Here is a 25,724-nt window from a genome sequence, read left to right as displayed (position 1 = left end):
TCTGCACCATTCAACTGCTTAAAGAGCTGACACATTTCTGCGAAGTACACCTGGAAAGTGTTTGATTTGAACAGTGAGGCCTCCGAGAACACAAAGTGCTGTCTCTCCTCAGAGGATGGCTCAGAAACAACGAATCTTCCTTCTATAATTTAATTTAAACAACCTGGCACACAATGCTTTTTAACACCTAAGAGAGTAGAAAAGCAAACAGGGAAAAGTCTCTCTAAAGGGTTCAATAGATTAATAGCTCTCCCTAGTGGGCAATCATTGAATTGTAATGGGAAGATCATAGTCTTGTGGGGCCAAACCCTGCAATACCTTCTGGAAGGTGCTGGGTGCTCTAACTCCATTGAAATCAATGAGAGACAAAGGTGCTCAGCACGCTGCAAGATTGGACCCACCACTTTCTAAGTAGCCTGACGTGCTAGTATATAAGGGAGGCTTTCTCTTCATTCACTGATCCGGTAGAGCTAGTATTAGCTACAGAACATAAGGTGATCAATTGTTCTCCATGCCCACAGAGGGGAGGACAAGAGGTAATTGGCTTAGTTTGCAACAAAGGAGATATAAGTTAGATATTAGGAAAAAGTTTCGAACGCTGAGGATAGTTAAGCACTGAAAGAAGTCCCTTTAGATATGTCTCCCCTGCAATTAAAAACCGGCAGCTGGCCCAGGCTAGTTGACTTGGGCTCATGGGGTTGTTTAACTGAGGTGTAGAGGTTTGGGCTCGGGCTGGAGCCCAGGCTCTAGACCCTGAAAGATGGAAGAGAACATAAGAACATTAGAATGGCCAGACTGGGTCAGACCATAGGTCCATCTAGCCCAGTATCCTGTCTTCCGACAGCAGCCAATGCCAGGTGCCCCAGAGGGAATGAAAAGAACAGGTAATGATCAAGTGATCCAGCCCCTGTCGTTCATTCCCAGCTTCTGGCAAACAGAAGCTAGGGACACCATCCCTGCTAATAGCCATTGATGGACCTATCCTCCATGAATGTATCTAGTTCTTTTTTGAACCCTGTTATAGTCTTGGCCTTCACAACGTCCTCTGGCAAGGAGTTCCACAGGTTGACTGTGCGTTGTGTGAAGAAATACTTCCTTTTGTTTGTTTTAAACCTGCTGCCTATTAATTTCATTTGGTGCCCCCTAGTTCTTGTGTTATGAGAAGGAGTAAATAACACTCCCTTATTTACTTTCTCCACACCAGTCATGATTTTATAGACCTCAACCATATCCCCCCTTAGTCATTTCTTTTCCAAGCTGAAAAGTCCCAGTTTTATTAATCTCTCCTCAGACGGAAGCTGTTCCATACCCCAAGTCCCAGAATTCAGGCTGAAGTTGGGCTCCCCCAGCCCAAACATGCACAGTGCAATGCAACAGCCCCTTAGCCCAAGTCAGCTGGCACGGGCCCAGCTGTGGGTATCTAACTGCAGTGTAGAAATACCCTTAGGGAGGCTGTGGAATCCCAGTCATGGGAGGTCTTTAAATATGGGTTGGAGAAACACCTGGCAGGGATGATCTAGGTCTTCTTAATCCTGCCTCAGTGGGAGGGATGGACTCCATGGCCTCGTGGGGTTCCGTCTAGCCCTACATTTCTGTGATTCTCTAGAGACCCTCACACAAGATCTTGGGGCAACTAGCCCATCCCACAGCCGTGGCTACATTCTATTTTTAGCATGCTAACTCGATGGGAGCTAGCACGAAAGCTGAGACTCACCCCCTCAGCCAACTGCAGACAGACCCTTGTGGTACAAACCTAACTCCTGGGCTGAGTTCTGCACAAACCCAGGCTTGATAGGATTCAGGCAAAACTCTACAGCTGAGTCTTGCTTTGAGTTTCTGGTCTCTAATCCTTGCCATTCTCCAGGACAGCTAAGAACCTCGCAGAGCATTGGGATAATATTGTTGCCATTTCAGAAAAAGATGTGGGGGCGGGGAGAGAGATTGAGAAACCCAGATCCCAACCCCCCCTAAACTCCAGGGAAGTTTTGCTCAAGATTCAAACTTTGTGGATTAGGGCCATCTCTTGAAAAGGCTTTTGTCAATATTTTCCTGTTGATCTGCCTGGTCTGTACAAATTGGGGGCTCCCTATTTCTGTATATCTTGTGTCAAAATCAGCCTACTTGGCAATTCTCTGACTAAGGAATAAAGAGCACTGGAACTCCATGCTGAATTGGTGCCATTTATTTTAACTGTGTGTGTGGGCAAAGTATTCAGCAAAGAATAACATAACCAGATTTGTTTACCTTCTAGTGAGGAATCTGGGAGATGGAGAGGCTATGCTGGCTATCGGCTTTCCTCGCAATAGGCACGTTTCCATGTCAGATTCCTTCGTCACGGTAAAATCTTTGAAAAAAGACAAATGCAGGTTTTTAATAATACACTCTTCACAGGAATGAAAGCGTCCCAGTTTTGGCATCTGTTCTTCTCTCCCTACTTAAGTACAAGCACTTAGCTCTTATATAGCTCTCCTGATTCAAAGATCTCCAAGTACTTCAGGAAGGTGGGTCAGCATCATTATTCTCATTGTACAAATGGGGAAACTGAGGCATGAGGTGGGGGTATGGCGTCACAGGCCAGTGGCAGAGCCAGAAATAAAATCCAGGTCTGTAGCGTCACAGGTGCAAAGAGAGGAGAATAAACCTGTTAGAACCTTATCCCAGTTTTCCAAACAGTGAACTTCTTCTCAATCCAGTCCCACCCACAGTCTCACAACTTCCTCAATGTGCATAAGAAAAGCACCTGATGGCTAGGTTGGGAAATCTAATTTTATCCCCATCTCTGGAATTCCTTAGGCACCCAACCCTCCTCTCTGTCAGCAGAGGAGGAACGGTCTTTATTTTGGTGTATTGGAGCACTCCAAGCATCCGGTGGCCGGACATCTCCCTCCCCTTGGACTCCGCTGGGAGGATTATCAGCGCTAAGCCTATAGCTATGCAAACCAATAAGACAACGTGCGAGCTAGGCCCACGCTGGGATGTTCTGATCTGAGAAGAACTTCCCCAGAGTCTGAAGGGTTCAGAGCTGGTGATCCAGACTACCCCAGCCTCTACTAAATATGGGAAAATGTTCACTTCATACTGGTACAAACAGAACATTGCCCTAAAGTCTAGCCAGTTCTTCCTGTTTTCTACAGGGGTGATTTTTCAAAGGCAAAAGGGACCTTGGAAAGTCAATGGGAGCTGAGTGGCTCACTCCTATTTCATGCCTTTGAAAACCTCCCGCAATGCTAATGTCAGTCACCCTGTGGCATCTTGTGTCACCATGCTCTACCTTCCCACACATCCTTCAGGGCTTTCCCATGCATCACCGAATTGGAACTCCACGGTAACTCCTCGCTAACAGCGGTTGTGTCAGCCTGTATCCGCTCCTTCCTTTTCCGGGCTTCTGCTCCTTCGGGGCTACCCAAGTAGAGCGTGCTATCCTGTGCAGGGTCTAATGAAATCCATACGCCATTAGGACTCTGAACACCCAGGAGTGTTCGTATGTTCATGGTCCTGTTTCCCTCACTTTTAGGTGTCTTGGGCTTTGACCGTGGAGAAGACCAGTTGGGAGGTTCTAAAGGTATATGTTCCTCTCCTCCATTGTCGTTAGAGTCTTGTAGCCTGCTTGTTCCCCTCAGTCTTTCAGTTGCCATCTCAATCCGCTCACCAAGCTCCCTGGCTAGGGAGTGAATGGCCTTCACTCTGTCCTGTGTATTTCTATACAGAGGGAGGCTGGAAGTGTCCTCAGAAGCTGAGGCGTTGAGGCCAGATTTTGCAGTTTTCAGTGGAAGGAAAAAGCTCTGGGGAGGCAGGTACTGAGCTGGAGAAGGGCTGACTGCCAGGTCTTTAAGGTTCAAAGGGCTGAGGAACCCACTTTCAGATGCCAGTGAAGAAGGAAAATCAAATGTCTCTTTTGCTTTAGGTGGCTGGCTCGTCTTTGGATGTAAGTCACTGTTTAAACACAAAGGGGGACCCACATCAGTGCAGGAAGTAAGATACAGTAACAGAAGTCAGGCTGATTTTTAAAGAAGACCAGACTAAGTGTCCAGACAAAGAGACCAGACACAGAGTGAGAGAGAGATTGATGCTTATAGATTAGAAAATGCTTGACAAATCCAGGACTGAAGATGTAGAGTGAGGTGCTAACATCTAGGACAGAGCTTCAGAGGCTTGTCTATTAAATGCTGTAGAATTAAAGTCTTTAATAATATGAAGCATAAAACCAGGCTGAAATATTGGCCTATACCTAGACCGCACAAGATTCTCCTGCTGTGTTTATAACCCAGTCACTGATTATTAGAACCAACCCACGCACTGGGCAAAGAACCATCGTGGTTGGACTGGGTTTGTTTTTTTTCTACAAAACTCTAATTTGAAATGAAATATTCTTATAACCGAGAGAGAGACCAAACCTACCAGCAAAACAAATCACACCGGGGCTTTTCTGGGGAAGATCTCACAATGCTTTACAAGCAATAATTAGTTAGGCCTCAAGACCTCCCTGTGAAGTATCACTATCATCCTTTGACAGGCTGCTAAATTAAGGCACACAGAGATTAGGCCATTTTCTCCCCCAAACACATTAAGTTAGTTTCAGATCACAAAACCCAGAACTCCTGGCTCCCAGTGTCCGACTTCAACCATTGCACTTGCATTAGTATGTGATGAGGCAGATTTTAATATGGGAACTGACAGCACCTGGTACATCAGACTCAAAGTCCTTTCTTGTTGCTGAGTAACCAGTGACCTTATTCATTACAGTTTAAAACAGAACACTTATGACAAATCTCCGGGACACGCTAGAGAAAGGGCTTAAGAGATGCACTTTTGTATCTCGATGGCTCATGTAATACCTGCTTCCCTGCTCCTCACTTCTCAATAAAGCACATGATGTTTTATGCACCCACTCCATAAAATTCCTTTCCAGGCTCCTTTTCATGGTCTGTTCCTGAAATGAAAGAATAACAATGTAATTGCTAAATAACTATGGAACAATAAAATACTGCTTGGTCTTCACCCCGTCTAATAGCTGGCCTACATAATCAGATAAGAGTCTACTACAGAGGCCGAGTAACGAAGCTATTCTTTCAGCTCAAGTAGTGGAAGCTTCTGCTTTTGCACCTAAAGATCAAGGGTTCCAACCCCACCGATGACCCATACAGCGATCATCATCATTAGAACTTGAATTCCTATATTTGCCCAGATATGACTCAATTTATATAAACACTTAAAATTGCCTCCAAACACAGTACAGCGGATCAGGATTTGATTTTTTTTTGTTTCACTCTATCGCCATCCTTGTTTATTTAACTTCTTTTATGTACTTACTTGGGCAAGTTTATACTGAGAACCTTGTGTTGCAGGAATAATTCCCCTGTTTAAAGTCTGTGCCACTCCAGAACATGATTTCTTTGCAAAAGCTTCCTTCTGTTTCCTGTACAACTCTTGCAATCTCTGAGCTCTTGTTTCTCTGGCCTGCTTTAAAGACTTTTTCTCTTCTAGGTTTTTCTTCTTTCTTTCCTCAACCTTTCTGTGCATAAATTCATGCACTTCTTCTGGGCTGTAGGTGTGGGCTTTCCCTACGTTTACCCTCTTCTGAGCAGACTGGTTAACATTTTCCTTCTCGGACAGTTTCTGTCCTGGGCTGTTTGAGCCCTTACTTCTTGGAAGAGATGCACTTTTTCTTCCGTGGCAATTTCTTGGTTCTATTCCAGCTTTCATTAACGAGGACCTGGTCTTGTCTCTGCTGTAATCGGAGCGAGTGACGCTGCTGATTTCAGTTGAAGGAGGATTGGTTTCTGGATATGGCTTGGAATCTTCTGCCTTTCCTGCTGTGGTATCTTTCTGCGGCTTTGTACTTATGCATTCCTCACAAGATTGGTTTTGCAAATGTAGATCCCTTAGTATTTGCTTTGCATCTCTGGTCAATGCATTGCTGGCAATTTCAATGGAACTGCTGGGTGTAGTCTGACAGCTTTTATGTGGAGGGCTGTTCCACATGTGATCACCTCCACCGGGAACACCATTTTCTCTAGAGCTTTGTTCTATTTGTGGGGTTGCTATAAAATCTTTACCAGGTTCTGCAAAAACATTTTAAAGCAACAGTTAGTTTATTACTTTGGGGATGTATCATTTTCTGTATCGAACATGTCAGTCACAAAACCGACTTTTTGCTAATGGTCTGTCTGTATTTGCATTTATAACTCTGGCTTTGCCGGGGTTTGTTACTTAGCAGTAAAACCTCAGCGGAGGTTGAAAAATCACTGCAGGTTTTTACTAGAAGTCAAAATTGTAAGGGCTCTTTTTGACATTGTAGTGGTCAGCTCTATGAATGATCTGTGAATTATGGACCTTCCACGTAAAAACAATTTAATACGTAAGAGCAGTTGCAGACTCCTTATCAAAAGGCCCTTTAGATAAGAACTCCATCTAAGGTCTTGGTTCAAACACAATGACACCATCAACTGGCCACATCTCCACAACCACTGTGGAGTCGTTGTGTCAGCTGACTACCAACACGTGATAGCGTAACTGTTCCATGGGGCTGTTTAGTGGAGAGCTGGGGAATTGTAACCATTTTTAATCTCAGGCACTCATAATGACCTTGAAAAAACAATTTGCTTCATCTAGTTTCTGAAGGGGTGTTCAGCCACTATTTTTTTTTCTTTACCAAAATAAAAGACCAGGATCTCTCCCCTTCTCCTTACAACCCAGAAGTTACAGGTAACTCTACCAGAGTCATTTTTAGGGTTCCACTCTTCAGATGTGCTCCCCAGCTTTGTAAATTTAGGAAGTGGACCAAGCAACTTTTTCACCAGCTTCTGACCTTCTCGCCATGCAGAAGCACCAATCAGTTTGGATCCTGGAAAACAAAACACAGATGTGGGTTTTCTTCCTTAAAGTGCCCCCCCCCTTTTTTTTAACTTCCTCATAAGTCAGTTTCAAGGGATCACACTGGGGGTGCTGGTGTGTGTGGAGGGGGGGACAATAGGTTCCAGTTAGAGCTAGTCAAAATTTTTCATCAACGTTTTGATATTCATCAGGCTATAAAAAAAATGTAAGGCCTCTCAAATTTTAGACCTACACTCATAGGCGTGCGCACGGGGTGTGCCGAGTGTGCCCAGGCACACCCTAATGCAGGGGTGGGCAAATGGTCCCTCTCTCCCGGCGTGGCAAGCCGCCGGCCCCTCTCTCGCATTCCCCTTCCCCTGGAGCCATGCCACCGTGCGTGCAGCGCTCTGGGGGCTGGGGCTGCGTGCTCCCGCGGGGCAGTGTTTGGCTCCGTGGGGAGGCTAGGAGTCTCATCTCATGGTAAGGGGTCTGGGGCCAGGGGGGTTGGCTAAGGGGTGGGGGCAGTCAGGGAACAGGGAGCAGGGTGGGTTGGATAGGGGGTGGGATCCCGGGGGGATGGTTAGGGGTGGGGGGGGTCTCTGGACGGGGCAGTCAGGGAGCAGGGGTGTTGGATGGGGTATGGGAGTCCCGGGGTCTGTCAGGGGGTGGGGGGTGGATAGGGGTCAGGGGACCGGGAGCAAGGAGGGTCCTGGGGGGGGCAGTTAGGATGGGGGGGGTCTCTGGAGGGGGTGGTCAGGGGACAAGGAGCTGGGGGGTGGATGAGTTGGGAGTTCTGGAGGGGGTGGTCAGAGGACAAGGAGCTGGGGGGTGGATGAGTTGGGAGTTCTGGGGGGGCTGTCAGGAGGCAGGGGTGTGGAGAGGGGTTGGGGCGGGTAGGCAGGGAGCGGGGGGGGGTGTATGGGTCAGGAGTTCTGGGGGTCCTGTAAGGGGGCAGGGAGCGGTTGGATAGGCATGGGAGTCCTGGGGGTCTGTCTAGGGGCGTGGGTGTGGATAAGGGTTGGGACAGGTAGGGGGTAAGGTCCTAGGGGGGTAGTCAGGGGACAAGGAGCAGGGAGGCTTAGATAGGGGGTGGGGTTCTGGGGGACAGTTAGGGGCAGGGGTCCCAGGAGGGGGTAATCAGGGGACAAGGAGCGGGGGGGTTAGGGGTTCTGAGGGGGGAAGTAGGAGGGAGTGGATGGGGGGGGGCTAGGGCGGGGCTCCCTGGGTGCACACCCTAATGAAATGGGCTGCGCACACCTATGCCTACACTCCCTATTAGGGTCCATTTACAGTGTGGCCAAGTGCCATCTTGTGGAGCCTGCAGGCACCTAAGAGGAAGTGGGCTAGAGAGAGACCTGGGGACTGACAGAGTTAAGCGGTTCTCTGGATACAAGATTGAATCCTATTTTTTTCATCATGTTCCTGTGACTGTTAAAAGCATTTTGCTGAAACCTGAGACTCCCTGAATCCTTGTGGCTACTAGATAAAGAAAAGCTTGTGAGTTTCCCAAGCCATATCTATTGTCAGGTGCAGCAAGGGCTTGGACACGATGGGCTGTAGAAGGTGTTGAGGGTGTTAACAGCGTTGCCACCTGTCCAGGCTTTCCCTGAGTCTGTGCTTTTTTTGAGGCAGCTGTCTGGGGAAATTTGTAAGGGTGTTCAGTACATACTTCCAGTTGTAAGTTCTTAGGATCATCCCAGATGCCCCATTTTTTGTACCTCCGAGGTGGGAACTGTAGGTGTTTAATGGGAACATGATTTTATTTTTGATTATTTCAACCTCACTAGAGTAAACTAATTTATTTTTAAACAGATGAGGATCAGCAGGATACAGTATAGAAGGATCAATGAGCCATACAGCATGAGAGGCTGTGTATAATGCAAAAATAAATGATACCGCATGAGGCACAAATGAATAATTCTTCCTTAATACGTGGTGTCACATAATAGACAACATTTATCAAAGTTTTACTTCATAATTTCAGATTATATTCACGGGATGCCAATAGTCCCACCGGTATAATTATGTATTTATACCAAACACCTCATCAGCGGAGTGTGAAGTTGGCTAAACAGACGTATTTTTTCCACATGCCAAAACCCCCTGAAGTTTTCCATGGGCAAAAGTTTTTAACAAAGTTATGAAGAGGTTTGAAAGGGACAATTTTGTTAAGGTGAAATAGACACTGGGACAGATTTACAAAGGCAGCTAAAGATGCAAATGGGTGTCAGGTTGCAAAAAGCTAAAGCATCCACGGATCCACGTGTGCTTTGAGCTGGGATGTGATTCCTGACTGGAGGAGAACTGCTAAAAATAGAGGGCAGCTGTGATGGAGCAAGCAGCGAGAGAGGCTAGCCACCCCGGGTACGTTTGAAACCAGAGGCATGTACTTGGGGCGGCTAGCCCCTCATGCTGCCGCAGCTACAGTGAGTATTTCTCCTCGAGCTGGGAATCACATCCCTGCTCCATGTGTAGACATCCCCTAAGGGAGTTAGGGTTTCAGTGGGAGGCAGGAGGAGCCTAGCTGTCTTTATAAATTCCACTAAATAAATCTGGCCCGTTATTAAAGCGACCTTTTGGGAGATTGGCTGGTTACGGGTTTATACAAGCATACTCAGCGTTCCTGTATAAATGTCAACTGCAAGATACTGGGCCAGCGTAACTGGGCACAGCTCTATTGATTTCAATGGAGCTACGCCCATCTACACCAGCTGAACTTCTGGCCCTGTATCTGTCACACACACACTGCAACCCCTAGTGCCAGTCTGTGGCATCGGGTTCACCACTAACTCCTGGACTCATCTTTGCTAGACAATTAGAAAACAAATCAGCTTAACTAACGTGACATTCAGCACAATGTCGCAGTCCATGTAGCTAGGGAGACAGGAAGAGCACCACCCACGGAATGACTGACATCACTTCCTGCAGCATCTTGTAGTTACTCTGGACAGCTCCAGTCCAGGAACTGACCAGACCACCCAAAGTGGTACCTGCAAACTCTAGCAACAGCCAGGGCGTTGAGACTCATCGATATTTTGAATGAATCAACTTTCTGGCCTATTTCTCTGTCTAGTTTTGCCATAATAGAAATGCAGGTGGTGGTTAGTATGCAGTTTTAGGTCTTAAATATCTGTTAGAATTTCTCTAAATGCAACAGACAAAAACTAAAAAGGGCTCTAAGCACTTTTCCCTCCCCCAGCAATGTCTAATTTCAATTAAATCTTTATTTTGTTTAATCCGCACAATTTTTAATAACTACAAAAACTTGTGTCAAAATTTGAGAACAGATTGAATCCCCGATGAAAATGCCTGCCTAGAGGGAAACCATCTTAATTTAAATATTCTGTAATTCTTTTTGCTTTCTATGAACAGATGAATATTTTATAGCCGTTGCGACTTAACTTTTTGTTAACTACAGCAAATTTATAATTCATCAAATTCCCAAGTACTTTGCCTCTGACCCCTGACCCCTCATTCATCTCTTCTTAGCCCTGCCCTGGCTTCTTCACTGACAGAAACTAATGGCCAATAAAGACATCCTGACACTGGCAGTTACAATGATGAATGTTTCATATAGCATGGTCTTATTATGACCCAGTCTCTGAGGAAGATCAAGCCATTTTTCAAGCAATCCATTAAAACAAAAAACCCAGGGAGAAGAAAATTATTTTATATTTCATGCATTTTAAATAGCACTTTGGTAACAGAATGCACTACGCAGCTACATTCATAACCTCATCTGCATAGTGTTAGATGGGGGATCCTTTTGCTTTTTTCTGAAGTCACATACTTTGTACTCTTGATGGTGTTAAATACCTTTGCTTTAAATAATCTGCACATCCAGTACCCCTTGCTTGTTTCCTACAAAGTTTCATAGAATCCTAGAAATGTCAGGCTGGAAGGGACCTCTAGAAGTCATCAATTCTAGCCCCCTGCACTGTGACAGGACCAAGTAAACCCAAACCATCCCAGACAGGGCTTTGTCCAGCTTGTTTTTAATGCTTGCAATGATGGAGAATCCCTTGGAAACTTATTCCAGAGCTTAACTACCCTTATAGTTCTAGCTAACCTAAATCTCCTTTGCCTCAAATTGAGCCCATTACTTCTTGTCCTGCCTTCAGTAGACATGGAGAACAACTGATCACTGTCCTCTTTATAACATATATAACACATGGGAAGACTATCAGGTTGCCCCTCAGTCTTCTTTTCTCAAGACTGAACATGCCCAGTTTTGTCAACCTTTCCTCATAGGTCAGGTTTTCTAAATCTTTTATCATTTTTGTTGCTCTCCTCTGGACTCTTTCCAATTTCTTCCCATTCTTCCTAAATTGTTATGCCCAGAACTGGACACAAAACTTCAGCTGGGGCCTCACCAGTGCTGAGTAGAGCAGGACAATTACCTCCCGCATCTTACATACAACACTCCTGTGAATACACCCGGGAATCCTATTAGCCTTTTTTTTGCAGCTGCATCACACTGACTCCTACTCAGTTTGTGGTCCACTATCACCCCCAGATCCTTTTCAGCAGTACTACAATCAAGTACTACCCTGTTTCCCCGAAAATAAGACAGTGTCTTATATTAATTTTTGCTCCCAAAGATGCGCTAGGTCTTATTTTCAGGGGATGTCTTATTTTTCAATGAAGAAGAATACGGTACACATTTTTTTGCCTTATTATCGGGGAGGTCTTATTATCGGGGGGATGCCTTATATTACAACGAGAGGCAAAACTGTAAGTAGGCCTTATTTTCGGAGGATGTCTTATTTTCGGGGAAACAGGGTATGAGTTTGAATGCAGCTGTTTCCAAACCAAAAGGATGGCATTAAATGGGCAAAGTGGCTTGATTTCAACAATAAAATGTTGTACTTAGAAATAGAGATGAGGAGAGGGTGTGGTGTAGTTAAGACTCCCACTTCTAACACTGACTTGCGGCAAAACAGTGGATAAATCAGCCACTTTCTCTGTACTTCAGTTTCCCAGCCTGTAAAATAGAGGTGATGGTCCTTTGCACTTCTACAGCACTTTGATTTCAGGAACACCAAACACTTTACAAGTCCTAATGAAGTAAGACTCACAAATCCCTTTGGATGCAAAGTATTACTAAAAATGGCAGGGATTGTCCTATGGCCAGGACTGTCAACGGAGCATAAGAAAATGTAGTGCTCAGCCTCCCCAGGTGCCTTTGGAAAGCCCAGCCTATATTTATTGTCGTCCTAATACTTTGAAAACCTATAGCAGCTTGTGCATAAGGGTCTCAAAGCACTTTGCAGCTAAACCTCTAAATACCATTGTGAGGGTGTCCATGCTGCAACAGCACCGCTATGGGGCTGCGGCTGTGCCACACTAGCACCAGAATGCAGATGTTTCCTGTATCGATGGAAGGGGGGTTTTCCGCTGCTGTAGTTGATCAATCACTCCGAGGCAGTAACTAGGTCAACCGAAGAATTCTTCCATCGACCTACCCACATTTACACTGGGGGTTAGGTCAACCTAACTACAGGGCTCTGGGTGTGATATTTTTCACAGCTCTGAGCACCGTAGATAGGTCAATCTAATTTTTAAGTGTAGACCAGGCCTGACAGAATGTCACGCCTCACTTAAATACAGCCACTTCTGGGGTGCAGCAGGACAGCTGTTTTAACAATGTGGCAACACAACAGTTTAGATGAGAAAATAACTCACACCATACCCCACTGAAACCAGAGAAGGACTCTTGGGTAAGCAGAATGGAGTTATCTGTGTCATAATTTGGCCACGGGTGTAACCAATATCCCTGCAAACCCCCGCATGGGATTTCAAATGACTAGAACTGCTCCTAATCTTTTATTTCTCAGCCCAAAGATGGCACCCCAGTAGCACAGTCCTGAGTCCAGTCTATCTACTAGACCACACGGCTTTCCTATCAATGGACCACTGAAGCTGAGACTTCTGCTTTTCCGCCAATTTATTTTATTGCTGTTATCTCATCCTCCCCCCCACCAAATTTTCACCCCTGCTCTTAGATGACTGTTTTGGCCACCAGTTCCGTTATGTCACTGCCTTTGTTACTTCGTGCAGAGTGCCTTGGCCAATGGACCATGATCCTTGACTGTGGTTCCCAGGAGTTCATGTGTATAATGTACAATATAAATAAACAACATGAGATTTTGCCAGCTGGACATTTTCTTAAGCACCTTTGTCCATCTCCCCCCTATTAATCCCTGTCATTGTGTCAGCCCAAATAATTTGCCTCTTTACCTTTCTCGTTCAGTGTTTTCTCTGGGACAGGAGACTTGGATGAACTCTGTTCTTGCTTGGGCCTTTGACTTCTGCTTGTCATGCGTCTGTCTCTTTGGTCTTGACCCATAGGAAACGACAGAAAAAACTGAGCTTAGAAATGCAATCAAATTGCAAACATGACCCCTTTTGCTGATATACCAACACTGTGAAATTAACATAGATAGGCTTTAGACAGTCAAATTAGTGGCAGGTTTCCACAAGCTGTCTTTTCATTGCCAGCTGCATTCCTAAGGTTGTAAAGATAACGAATTGGCTTTCACTGTTTTATTGTGCCATGCTTTGTAGAAGAATGGTTCAGAATTAATTTAGTACCAAGTTGCAGCGTTGAAAGCAAGATGGAGCCCGATCCAATTCACCCTGAAGAAAAAGGGAGTCTGTCCACTGATCCCTCCCAGGCATTTTTTTAGCATTCTCCCTATTCTTGAGGTCACATGTTGCTGCCATCCTGCTTTTGGGCAAGGAGTAAGGACCAGCCCTTTTGAACTTATTCATGACCGTCTTTAATTGGCTGGAGAGGCCTCTTGAGTGGTGGAAGCACCCCCTGCTTCTGAGCACGCTGGCAGACCAGAGGACAAAAGAAAGATCTCTGATCTAAACCTACGTCTTCTGCGTAGCCCTGGGTCCATGCTATGGCTTTGTGACCATGCAGGGACCCAGTCGCTCACGGCCATTTGCCATGAATCTGTTTTCATAGAATTCTAGAGGTGGAACTAAGGCTACCCTAGCTGTGGCTGCGGCTCTGCTCCCAGGATTTCTTTTGCTTTCTCTATCTACCTTAGGTACTTATATGATCCCTGTGATGGGGCTTAACCCCTTAGCCTGCAAGGCTAGTGAATACACCAATCAGTCATGCTCTGCACCTGGGGAGGTGAGGCGCCAACTGGCTGCCGGGCAGAGCTAAGCCACAATCAGTAGGCTGAAGGAGCTCAGTTGAGAGGGGAGAGACTGCAGAGGAGACCGGTTTCTCTAGCTGCAAGGAGCCCAGGGCTAGGGGACAGACAGACAATGGAGGCAGTGCACTACAGGGGCAGGGTAGGCTCCTGCCAGGGAAGCCCTGAGATACGGGTTTTGCGAGTACAAGGAGAGGACTTCAGTAGCTCAAGGGGGCAAAAGAATTATCCAGATTCATTTGGACTTGTTTGGGAGACCCCAGAAGGGGTTTGAGCTTTATAACTTGGTCACCGGGCTGCGCCACAGAAGACCTGGAGTTGAAGGCAGGCGGGAAACATGGAAGACAGCGGCAATACCCCACACTGCTGCAAGGGGGCGCTCCAAGGGTGAGCATGCGCAACCACAACCTCCATGACTAGAGTGAGCCTCACAATGCTCTTTGTATTTATCCTTGCAACACCCCTGTGAGATAGGGCAGTGCTATCTCAAGTAAGGAGGATTCCACCACTTTCTTTGGGAAGAGTATTACCTCTGACTAGTGGAAAGGTTCTTTGGATATTCAGCCCAAATTTTCATTTGCAGAATTGATATCTCATGCATGCAAAATCCCCTTTAGCAAATAGTCCGTTGTGCTATTAGCAGCACTAACCTGGACTCTTGTTTTTATAATCCCCACTGTGTCTGGTGGTGGCCACTTCTTCAAATTCTGATATTCCAGTCTCTTCATCCGCAGAAGAATGAGCAACCTTCAGTTTCACAGCACTAAAACCTAAACGAATGGAAAATGAAAAGCAGTCACTCTACAGTGAGACACAAGGGCTGTTGGCCGATAATGATGTGTTCAAGCATACTTATCAAAACCAATTCCAGCTCATATCTGACCCGGGGCCGCCCAGAGGATTCAGGGGGCCTGGGGCAAAGCGGAGGAGCTGTGGCGCTTGTACTCACCCGGTGGCGGTCCAGGTCTTCGGCGGCATTTCGGCGGTGGGGGCCCTTCAGTCGCTCCACGTCTTCAGCAGCACTGAAGGGCCCCCTGCTGCCAAAAACCTGGACCGCTGCCGGGCCAGGGCTCGCGGGGCCCCTCTGGGGCTCGGGACAGATTGCCCCACTTGCCACCCCCCCCCCCCCCCGGGCGGCCCTGATCTGACCTGGTCCTGGGGTGGCAACGGGGTTTCACGACTTAGTTTCAATCTCGCTTGGTCCTGTCAACAATGAGTGATCAAACTGTGGTTTAAAGTGTATCAGTCTGGACTGATTTAAGTTCTGTTTAATGCAGGCTCAGTAAAGATCCTGGGTTTGGCCCCAGTGTAGATTAGGTTCCCCACCCAGAGGGCAATTGGTGTCAATTGCAGAACTTGGTTTTTGTGATGCTGATCCTTGTCTACAGGGAACTGGACTGAGACCCAGCACTTCACTTCATGTTGGCCACTGAACAGCATCACAATGTAAACAGCTATTTCTGGGAACACCAGTGACTGTCAATGGGGCTGGGGCTCTAAATCCTAGGAGAGTGCCCAGGGATAATTGAACAAACTGAATTAATTGTTGGGTTGCAATAGCAATGGGAAAGCATTATTAGTGTATGAATAAGACCGGTTGACATGCTTAGTTTTTCAGCCTGTCTTCTATATTCTGATGTAACCTTAATATTCCCCATCATCTGAACAGCAGCCAGGCTGGCAGGCTAAGCTAAACACACAAGCATCCTTGCTGCTGAGTCTGGGCCATCATTCACTTGCAGAGACCGGACATCTTAAATCACTCCAAAGCAGAGTGACAATTAACGGAGTACAACCCTCTAAGGCCAAGTTAGGCTCCCTTGTCCCAGCTTTGCTGCTAACATTTGTTTTCAGAACCATTCTAGTTCTGCTGAACAAGCTGTTAAATCCTCAGTGGTGCGTTCTGAACCGCACAGCTCCTGTTTTAACTCCTCTGCGATGCCCCCTCCGGGCTGCTGTGCTGCCAATTCTCATGAATCTCTTTCCATGTTTTTTATCTGACAAAGATTTGCTATCGTTCGCAGGGAAGGCAGAGTGGATCCTCCATGCTGCCAAGTCAAAAGAACAATAAAATGGACTGACCCTTCCTCTGTTATTTCTTAGTAACACCTAGCTCACGTCTAGCACGCCTCATCCACAGATCTTAAAGCACTTCACACAGGAAGTCAGTATCATTATTCCCATTTTACAGACCGGGAAACTGAGGAGCAGAGAAGTGACTTGTTCCAGGTCACCCAGCAAAGCAGTCACCCAGGAATAGAATCCAGCTCTCCTGAGTCCCTTTCCGATGCTCTATGCACCAGGCCACCCAAAAGAGGCAACTACCTAAGCAAGTTCTTTTATGTCTACCTGCGAGCAAAGCTGTGAAACTGAAGGCCAATGAGTCAGTGGTGGCCCTCCACTGTGTGAAGCTGGTGGAAGGAGGATTCTGGTTTTGTGGGGGGGAGGGGAGAGAAGGAAACATTTTTGTGGCAGGTTCTTGATTTAAGTCCTGACTACTCAAAGCTACATAGAGACTTGGACATGTTGGAAAGTAAAGCTCACAGGTGGATGAATGGGCAGGTGACCATTTCAGATGGCGGGAGGGAGGAAGGGGAAGGAGTACATGAAGGTGTGATGTGGACAGGATGGGATGGTGTGGCAGCCAGGGGGTTAATGTGCAGATAACACTAATATGTCATTGCTTCTGGGTCCATTTCTTGGATCCCTATGCCTGTAAGGCCTGTAACCCTCAGTTACCAGGAGTCCAAAAGCGCAGGGCTCAAGGGGAGAGAGAAAAAACAACCACACTATAAACCACCACCATGAATTGAGCTTTTTGGTAACTCTCCCTGTTCTAAAGTCTGGCATCCCGGGCCCCACCCCCATTCCCAGCGCTAGAAACAAGTGCTGGGAAAGGGGAAGCGTCTATTCTAGCAGGTGCTGGGCCTCTTCTCAGGCAGCACTCAGTAGGCACTAGACTGGCACTGACCTCTGTAAACTGGGGCTGGAGGAGCAAAGGCCACTTTGCGAACCTTCCTCTTCAGGGGGCCTAGATGCAGCAGTTCCCTGGCGTAGCTGGCACTGGGTTGCTTCGCTTCCTGAATCAGACGTTGGTGTTGCTGCTTCTGCTCCCGAATTCTCTCTCTGAGTCGCTCTAGCTTGTTGTCGGGTGATCTTCTCCTCAGTCCCTGCTGCTTCTGAGCAGTGGGACTATTGCAGGGAAAAAGGGGGCCCATGGCAGGCAGGGCTGACGGGCATAGGGGAGTGTGGCTCCAGACTGCACAGGGGGCAGCTTGCTTGCTGACCTCAGGGGAAGAGGGCAGATGCCGTGGGGAGCGGTGAGCTCCCTCCATCTGTTCTATGGGGCTCTTCTTGCCTGTGTTTACTTGGTCACTAAAACTGCCCCTGCTTCCCAGTATGCTTAGAGTCTCTGGAGCCGACTGAGTGCCAGCTGCAGCTCTGCCGCCTTGGACGTCCATTCTGCCGGGGCTGCATGTTGAAGAGGTTGGCTCCCTGCTGCAAGGCAGATGCATCATTCTGGCTGATCCATTCCTCACAGCCTGGCTCTCAAAGGTCTGGTTCTCTGGCCAAGCAGGAGAAACACTTGCACAATTTTCCCTGTTTAGAGAGAGGACAAAGAGCCTGAATGCACCAAACTCTGGGGAATTGAATGATCACACTGCTAATTACAGTTCTTTCTTCAACACTAATTTGAGTTTCTATCACCCCCTCCAGTGGAGGATCTCAGAGCCTCACAACAATCCTCATTCATCCATATAACAGGGAGGGAAACTGAGGCACAGCAGATCAGGGACTTGCCCCAGATCACACAGCAAGTTTGTGGCCGAGCCAGCAATAGAATCCCAGAGGTCACTGCTGTGACCTCTTGGCAACACTCACTCGCTTCATGGTGACAACGGAGAGAATACCCAGTCCTCCTAATCCAGTGCACAAATCCCTACCACAGGGGAATATCCCCATTAGCTATGAGCAGTGTTGGGTCTCTGACACACTGAACAGTTATGGCTCCTTCCAGAAGAAGGCAGTAGTGCATATCTATTGCTAAGTTCAATATTTGCAAATTAAAGAAAGGAAGGAGCAGTGGGAGAATCCATAAAAAAAAAAAAGGGCAGAGGAGGGTGGGGTTATTATAAGACAGAGTTACAATATTCAGGTAGGCTCGTCAGGAAGATTCACTAGTAAATCAGCACAGTGGCTCAGCATACCACTGGCCTTGCTGGTGAGATTTCCTAGGGTGAAACAATTTAGTAGCTTTAGTTCTTTTTAAAAAACAAAAAACAAAGTTTTGAGCTTAAGAGACTTTTGCTCTTTACAGGTGACTGCATCCAAGGACCAGAAAGCACTTTCAAAATCTGTATTAATTAGCCACTCCCAGCCTGAGAAGCAGATATTGGGTGTAACTTACCTGCAGGATAGACAGCTCACCCCAGTCTTGATTTCATTTGAAACGGTTTCCTCTTGGCCTCTGTTACTGTCTATAGCATAACACAACCAAATCAGTGGGAGTCTGAGGGTTTTCTTGAAATAATATTCAAATTTGGCTGAAGAGAGCACAATAGGCTTTAGTGGGAGCTCTGTCAAGACCAGATCTGGCCCTTTAAACACACCAATACAGTTTCATCCGTGAGGAACAGACAGTAACAAATCCCTGGAATGGTGCAGTCTCGACTTGGCCCAGCCTTTGTGGTTCTGGACAGGGCTGTTTCTGGGTTTGCCCATGGGTCTGTTTGCTCTTTGGTGTTTTGCCAGATAATGGCCTGAATAGCTCCCCTGCACTACTCAGAACTTTGTTGCAGTGTTGGTAGCACTTAGTGTGTGGGTGTTTAACTCTTTCCAGGCTCAAAATGAGGGTGAAATGCTGAACCCCTGAACTAGATGGCGGGCGCGGTGGGGCGGGAGTGGGAGAGCGTGCATCACTGCTCATAGTTTGTACCACGATAGTGCCTAGAGACCCCATTCACAGAGCAGAGCCTCACTGTGCCAGGCGCTGTACAAACATGAAACTAAAAGGGCTCCGCAGAGCACCTAGAGTCTCCTCCTTTTACAGCCCTTGCGCTGTGGCACTGCAGCGGGGTGCACCTTACACACCGTGTGTAGCACTGGCAGCAGCAAGGAGGAACAGCGTTGGCCACCCTGCTGCTTACTCCACTGCCCACTCAGGCTCCTGACAGAGGGGGTGCAGGGCCAAATCTGAGTGAGCACAGTGGGCAGTGGGGTGGCTGGTGCTTCTGCTCCGAGCCACTGCAGTGGGGCCAGTTCCTGCTTCAGGGCTCCCCCCAGAGCCCTGCTGGGCCTTGCCCTGCTTCCAGCAGCCTGCGTCCCCTCTGATGGATGGGGAGTGACACAGCACCTGGGCAGGCCGAGCTCAAAGGCAGGATCAGAGCATGGGGCGGAGTTGGTGGGCGAGGCCCTGGGGCCAGCGGCTGCAACAGGGATGGCTGTACAGGGATTAATGATGTGTACTATGGGAAAGATTTCTGGGGTCGCCTCTGCTCCTGCGTGGCAGCTGGGCAGGGCTCTGGTCTAGGGCTAGGCAAAGGAAGGCAGCTAATATACCCAGAAGTGTTCCCCAGCCCCAAGCCACACAGGGCCTGAGAATTAGCTCACTGCAGTGTACGGAAAGGTGCCCATTAGGTTCACTGGGTTTTGACTCAGGCATATAATCTGCTGTTTGTAGTGAATGTTTGTGCCCCTAGTTCACCCTCCTCTCCCATCCCTACTAAGCCTTTCCTTGGGGGCTTTCCCAGCCCCCTAGATCAGTGCAGAGGGGCCCGTGTGAAGCCCATTGACATCAGCCGGGCTCTGTGTGGAGTAGGGTCTGCCCTCGTAGATCCGAATGCAGGATCTGGGCCTTAGGGAGGAGGACTGTCATTGTTTCAATGGAGCGTGCATCTTGCCCTCCATTGCTGTCATACTGTATTCACTGAACTTCCAGACTTTAATGCTGCAGCCAGTGATGGAAAGTCTCAGAAGCTTGGTGTTAGTTAAACCCCAGGACTGAATCTGAACCCTCATTTCCCCTGTCTAATGGTAACTCTTGTTGGAAAAGAAAGGAAATTCCTCTTCAAAAGCAGTCAGCAAGGCAAAGCATCCATTCCCTTGTCACAGATCGGCTCCATGTGCCTCTCTTGCTTCTCCCATTAACAAGACAAGAGCCTAGGAATTAAGCTGTCACCTTGAGAATGGTGCAGTGCCCCGGTGCTTTGGGAGAAATAGCAGCCATAAATACAGGAGAGAGATCAGCTTCAATGTTTTGCTGCCAATAAACTCTCAGGTGTGACTGTGAAAATAAAACCCACAAACTGAGTTCTTGTCACTTGGTTTTCATCAGTGATCTGGTGAAACTCCCTGCTTCCTTCCTTAGCCTCTTTTGGCGTTTCGAGAATTGTTTTAAAGACTGCCTTTGCTGCAATAAAAGTGGGTATTGACATGGAGAGAACGGTCCTGCTATAAAATCCTAATGGAGATGAGTCACGGGTAGTTTTTATCTTGATATCGCTGTTTGAGATTAACAACATACCGCCCGCCTGTGCCTTACCTCCATAGACTCCCTGCACCTTACATCCACTGGGATTTCACCTCCTTAGCTACAGCTCCCCTCCAGTTAGTGCTTTCTCATTAAGAGCAGTGTAGCTTTTCCCTTTGTTTTCCCCTCCCTGCTGCAGACAACCAGCCAATCAATCCCAGCATTGTTTCTCCAATAAATCAGAACTCACCCGGGCTCCTGGCTTTCTGAGCTATGGCATAATTCCAATCTTCATGGTCAAATTTGTTTTCAATCCTCTGTAACTGTAAAAAGGCAAATTTCCCTTTCAAAAGGGACATAGGCTGTATTTCTCTGGTAGCCTTTTGCTGGCATACGTTGCTTCTCTGATTAATTTTTTCCTCCCAGCTACTGTGTGTGTAAACACTGGCATGTCTAGGCATGTTACTTTTGGTATTTTCTACAGTTGGAAGGAATGCAGTTGACTGGAAAGATAAGGGACAGAAACACTTCTCTCCATTATCTACACTGGTAGGCCTAATAGATTTTTAAAAAATGTATTAAAGCTAATGTTAAAATTATCTAATACATAGGTTAAGGAAAGAGTGTGTCTACATCTGGGTCTAATGCTCCTAAACCCAGTTCTAATCCGGTTTAGGAATGTGTGAATCAGGAATAGCCCTATGGCAGCCAACCGAGTAAACACACCAATGTGATACCAGCGATCCTGCAAACACGTATCCAGATGCGTAACTTTACTCAGGCGAGAGTAGTCTCGGAGAAGTCAGCTTTCAGAGGGGTAGCCGTGTTAGTCTATATCAGCATCTGAAGAAGTGGGTTTTAGCCCACGAAAGCTTATGCTCAAATAAATTTGTTCGTCTCTAAGGTGCCACAAGGGCTCCTCGTTGTTTTTTCAGAGAAGTCAATGGCACTAGAGTTAAACATATGCAGAAGTGTGTGCAGGATCTGGGCCTAACCTATTAATATCATGATTCACTATTGCCAGAGACGAGTCAGGTTGCCAAACCTCCAGGATTGCCCTGGAGTCTCCAGGAATTAGATGTATGTCATGTGATGAAACCTCCAGGAATACATTCAACCAAAATTGGCAACCCTAGCAGCCGACCTGTGCCTGCCGATAGTGGAGGTGGGGGGGGCAGAGTGAGGGCGGTGGCTTCAGCAGATGTTACTGAGCATGCTCAGGACTCGCCAAGCAGCAATTCTGGGGGTGGAGGGCACGTGACCCATATGCATGCACCCACTCTCCCCCACACGTCGCCTCTGCTTATTACCATAATAGCAATAGAGGACAGAGCTGGAGATATAGGGTGAAAGCCCAACCTCAGTGAAGTCAGTGGGGTCAGGATTTCAGCCATCATTTAATCAAAACCTCCATGTATCCAGAGGCGTTTTCTTTAAGAGTCAGAGTGCTACAAACCTCACTTACCACTTCTTTGGCTTTGTGAAGACTCTTCCACGCCAAGGCCACATCTGGGGAAAGAATAAAGATGCTAGTGATGCAACAGCACACAGGAACACCTGCCCTAGAAAGAGCTCGTCTCCCCTCAAGTACAGTTTAAGACTGACTGTTGCAGCTGTAGAATTCTTGGATCACTGAATTGTATCCTCGGTGCATATAGGATAATGGTAACTGCTGGGGTTTTTTTGTTTGTTTTTTTTAAACATACTTTAGTTCTGTTGAGCTGATGCTCACTGGGCCAGCTTGTGAAATGCTTACTCAGCAAAACTTCCACCCAGGTCAATGGGGAATTTTGGCTGTGTAAAAACTGAGCTGAGTTTGCCACCCTTATTCCTGTTGGGTTGAATTTAACTTTAATGCCCACTGGGCTACCTGTGTGAAAGCAGGTTTGCAAGATCAGGTCCTGCATCTAATTACCAAAAAAGTACATCAATTAAAAAAAACCAACTCTGTGTTGAAATAAGGTCAACATTCTACCCCTTCCCTTCCAACCACACGCCCTTGGGGGTGACCTTGACTAGTTACGTGAAGGTAAAAACTTCAGTGCCTTGACTCCACTAGTATTTTACACTGGGATAGTGATCTCCGTATTAAAAACACACCTCTCTTTTGCAATGAAGACACGACCCCAATGGAGAGGGTGAAACAGTAAGAAGGATTTATAAAAAGTGATTTAAGAAATCTGTTTTTGTCACCCAATATCTATCTTTATCTAGTAAATATTTTTAGTCGTGGTAACTAAACACCACAGGCTTCTTTTAAGTAAAAATCTTTGGTTTAAAATAAAAATAGACCTGTCTTTCACTGTTACCCTCTACAGGCACAGGAAATTCGTAAGCCAATTACCTGCTGGCGGGGTTGATTCTTCAGCTGCAACTCTGCAATCCACTTTTAAAGCCATGCTGCAGGTTTGATTAGCTGGGGTCCACCTCTGGAATATTCACAAGACCATGCTAGTCATTGATGACAATTGATAACACTTCTATGCTTTGGATATGCTTAAAAATGTTTTCCCTTGTTTACAATTGCTGACCATCAGTAACAACACTTAGCATTTAAAGAACACATTGAAGACCTCTGCGGTGTTTGCAAACAATGACTGTTTTGATAAATCCTCTCAATGCTTTGTGGGGGATGCAAGTGTCCCCATTTCACAGATGGGGAAGCTAAGATAAAGAGGGTAAATGACCATGGATGGTCAGTGGCAGGGCTAGGATTAGAAACCAGATGTCCCACTTATTTGCTTTAGTCACTAGACTATGACGCCATTCCAAAGCAATGGCGCTAAGGGACTTAACTACACACAACCCCACCCCAGATATACCCAGCCAGTCCCCAGTGAACCAGCCTGATACCTTACTTGCCTATAGTAACATCATTCATGCTTGTAACAGCTCCGTGGCCAGTGGGATCTTTGTGGTTCTTTGCCCAGGAGCTGCGCTGAGATTACATCCCAAATGCACCATTTCTCCCCAGCCATTCACAGAAGCACTTTGGAGATTGGTCCTCATCTCTCCAGGCTGATTAAGCTCAGCACCCCATTCCTAGAAGGCTTGGGAGAAAAAGCCCCCGAAAAGCACCCCAGTCTTCTCTTTTCTAGCTGCTCCTCCCCTGCCTGTCCCCCAGCTGCCGAGCTAACCTGCTGCCACTCTGCCTGCCCCCAGCCAGCCACTTGGTGTGTAAAGCTGAAAGGAAAGGTAAACTTGACCAATGAAATCCAAGTCCCGCCCCCAGCCCCTCCTATGTGGGCGCCACAAGGGGCGGGAGAGACAGAGTAGCACACACCTTTGTTTGAACTCTCTTTGGTGGGTGGACAGAAGTGACAGCACAATGCAAGGCTGCTAGGGGACTACGAGAGAACAAACAGCAACGCGATTCATTGACTACAGAGCGGCCTGAACGCAGATCTCAGCTTGCAAATATGTGGCAGGGTGCCAAGGGCTTCTCTTTAGAAGTCGTTATCCAGCCACAAAGACTGTCACCCTGCTGGGGTGCAGAGCGCCCAGCCCTGCACACTGCCCCGGGGGAGGGGCAATCGTTGAAAGACTCTACTCAGAGTAGTTATCAATGGTTTGCTGTCAAACAGCATCTAGTGGGGTCCCGCTGGGGGTCAGTCCTGGGTCTGGTACTAGTCAATATTTTCATTCATGACTTTGATACTGGAGTGGAGAATATACATATCAAATCTGCAGATACCACCAAGCTGGGAGGGGTTGCAAGCACTTTGGGGGACTCTATTAGAATTCAAAACAACCTTCACAAATTCTCCATTTGTCTGAATTCAGCAAGATGAAATTCAATAAAGTGCAAAGGACTACGCTTAGGAAGGAGCAATCAAATGCACACCTACAAAACAGGGAATAACTGGCAAGGTGGTAGTACCGCTGAGAAGGATCTGGGGGTGATAGTGGATCACAAACTTAATATGAGTCAAAAATGTGATGCAGTTGCAAAAAAGTCTGATGTCATTCTGGGATGTACTAGCAGGAGTGTTGTATGTAAGACATTGGAGGTAACTGTCTCACACCGCTCGGCACTGGTGAGGCCTCCGCCGGAGTCCTGGAATGTTGTAGAATCCTCATCACAGGAGGCTTTTAGGAACAGGTTGGACAAACCCCTGTCAGGGACGGTCTAGGTTTACTTGGCCCTGCCTCAGCGCAGGGGGCTGGACTTGATGACTTCTCAAGATTCCTCCCAGCTCTACGTGTCTATGATTCTCTAATATGAGGTAATCAGTAATTCAGGGCCCAAGATGGGCAGCAGGCCTGGAGCTTTCAGACTGACAGAGAATACCGCACTAGAGCTGGGAGGGGGTTGTTCTTAGGGGGCTTCAGAATAACAAACCCCACAGCCTTGGCCCAGAGGACTTCAGGGTAATGGAGAATGCAGTTGCTATGAGAAAGTGGCTGCAAAAATATCATTGCCCACTCTCAGGAGGTGAATCTGAATTCCAGTTGCTTCAGTTCTCACACTCAGCCTGGAGGAATTTGCCCAAGCACCGACTGGGTTGAGTCACATGCCCCCAGCAATCCTTGCTGTAATGGAACGAGTCCCCATCTCAAATCAAGTCTCCTCCTGTGCGGCTTTTTATGGGCCTGTCTCAACTCTGGTCCCTTCCTTGGTGACAAGAATGAGAGGGTTTGTCACAACAAACCAGGAGAGTTGGCACTGCTGAGCCTTGTGGGGTTTGATGGCTAACTTAAATCCCCAGCTCCTGGAGAAACATAGAGTAAGAATCTCAGCTTTTATGTAGAAAAACACAGTCAGTGTCTAGCCCAAATGGCTACGGAGCCATGAGTGCACCCTAAAGACACAGAAATTAGAAGGCAAAGAGGCTCCCAAATTTATTTATCATGATTTGGGGGGGGGGCCTGGCACGAAGGTTTGCCACTGGCACAACTCAGCTTTTGCGGGACTTTCTGATCTAGCTTTAAAAAGCTTTCTGGCATTTCAGACCAAAAGGAGGGAACAGCCATTTTTTGGCAAACAGCAGATGGCGCACTCAGCCTGCAGAAAGAAAGGTGAGAGAACGGCTTAGGGGCTGATGTGAGATCCAGGTTGCTGGCTGGATTTGGATGGTCTAGTCCCAGATTTAAGAGCCTGTAGCCGGGAGCTCTTAACTCATTCCCTTGGTGTAATGCTTTGTGCCTACACACACCATTCTTGCTCATTTTATTACGACGATGCGAATTTAGGGCTCAGGAAAGGCACTGCCCTATCTGACTCCTGGGAAGCGGGAGTCCCCCAGAACAATAAAAGGCCTGCTCCCCCA

General features: G+C 47.2%; 1 protein-coding gene across 4 annotated transcripts in view; it reads right to left on the bottom strand.

The window, feature by feature from the left end:
• Positions 1-23,633, bottom strand: part of CCDC187 (coiled-coil domain containing 187) — a 72,755-nt gene extending 49,122 nt beyond the window's left edge. Inside the window, exons 1-13 of one of the 4 annotated variants that reach the window (XM_008169507.4) lie at positions 23,317-23,633; positions 22,799-22,883; positions 21,920-21,963; positions 20,705-20,777; positions 18,394-18,463; positions 16,957-17,585; positions 14,636-14,755; positions 13,054-13,152; positions 6,716-6,844; positions 5,311-6,062; positions 4,836-4,930; positions 3,272-3,933; positions 2,245-2,344 (exon numbers count right to left, since the gene is read on the bottom strand). In XM_008169507.4, the coding sequence (XP_008167729.3) occupies positions 2,245-2,344; positions 3,272-3,933; positions 4,836-4,930; positions 5,311-6,062; positions 6,716-6,844; positions 13,054-13,152; positions 14,636-14,755; positions 16,957-17,585; positions 18,394-18,463; positions 20,705-20,777; positions 21,920-21,963; positions 22,799-22,853 (2,828 nt within the window). In that variant the 5' untranslated portion in view covers positions 22,854-22,883; positions 23,317-23,633. Of the gene's footprint in view, positions 1-2,244; positions 2,345-3,271; positions 3,934-4,835; positions 4,931-5,310; positions 6,063-6,715; positions 6,845-13,053; positions 13,153-14,635; positions 14,756-16,956; positions 17,586-18,393; positions 18,464-20,704; positions 20,953-21,919; positions 21,964-22,798; positions 22,886-23,316 lie in introns of those variants that run through there. The other 3 variants (XM_065572074.1, XM_065572072.1, XM_065572073.1) reach the window with 3 other exon arrangements.
• Positions 23,634-25,724: the final 2,091 nt, after the last annotated feature.

The sequence above is a fragment of the Chrysemys picta genome, chromosome 18, assembly GCF_011386835.1.
Source record: "Chrysemys picta bellii isolate R12L10 chromosome 18, ASM1138683v2, whole genome shotgun sequence".
NCBI lineage: Eukaryota > Metazoa > Chordata > Testudines > Emydidae > Chrysemys > Chrysemys picta.
This window is presented reverse-complemented; position numbering and strand designations above follow the sequence as displayed.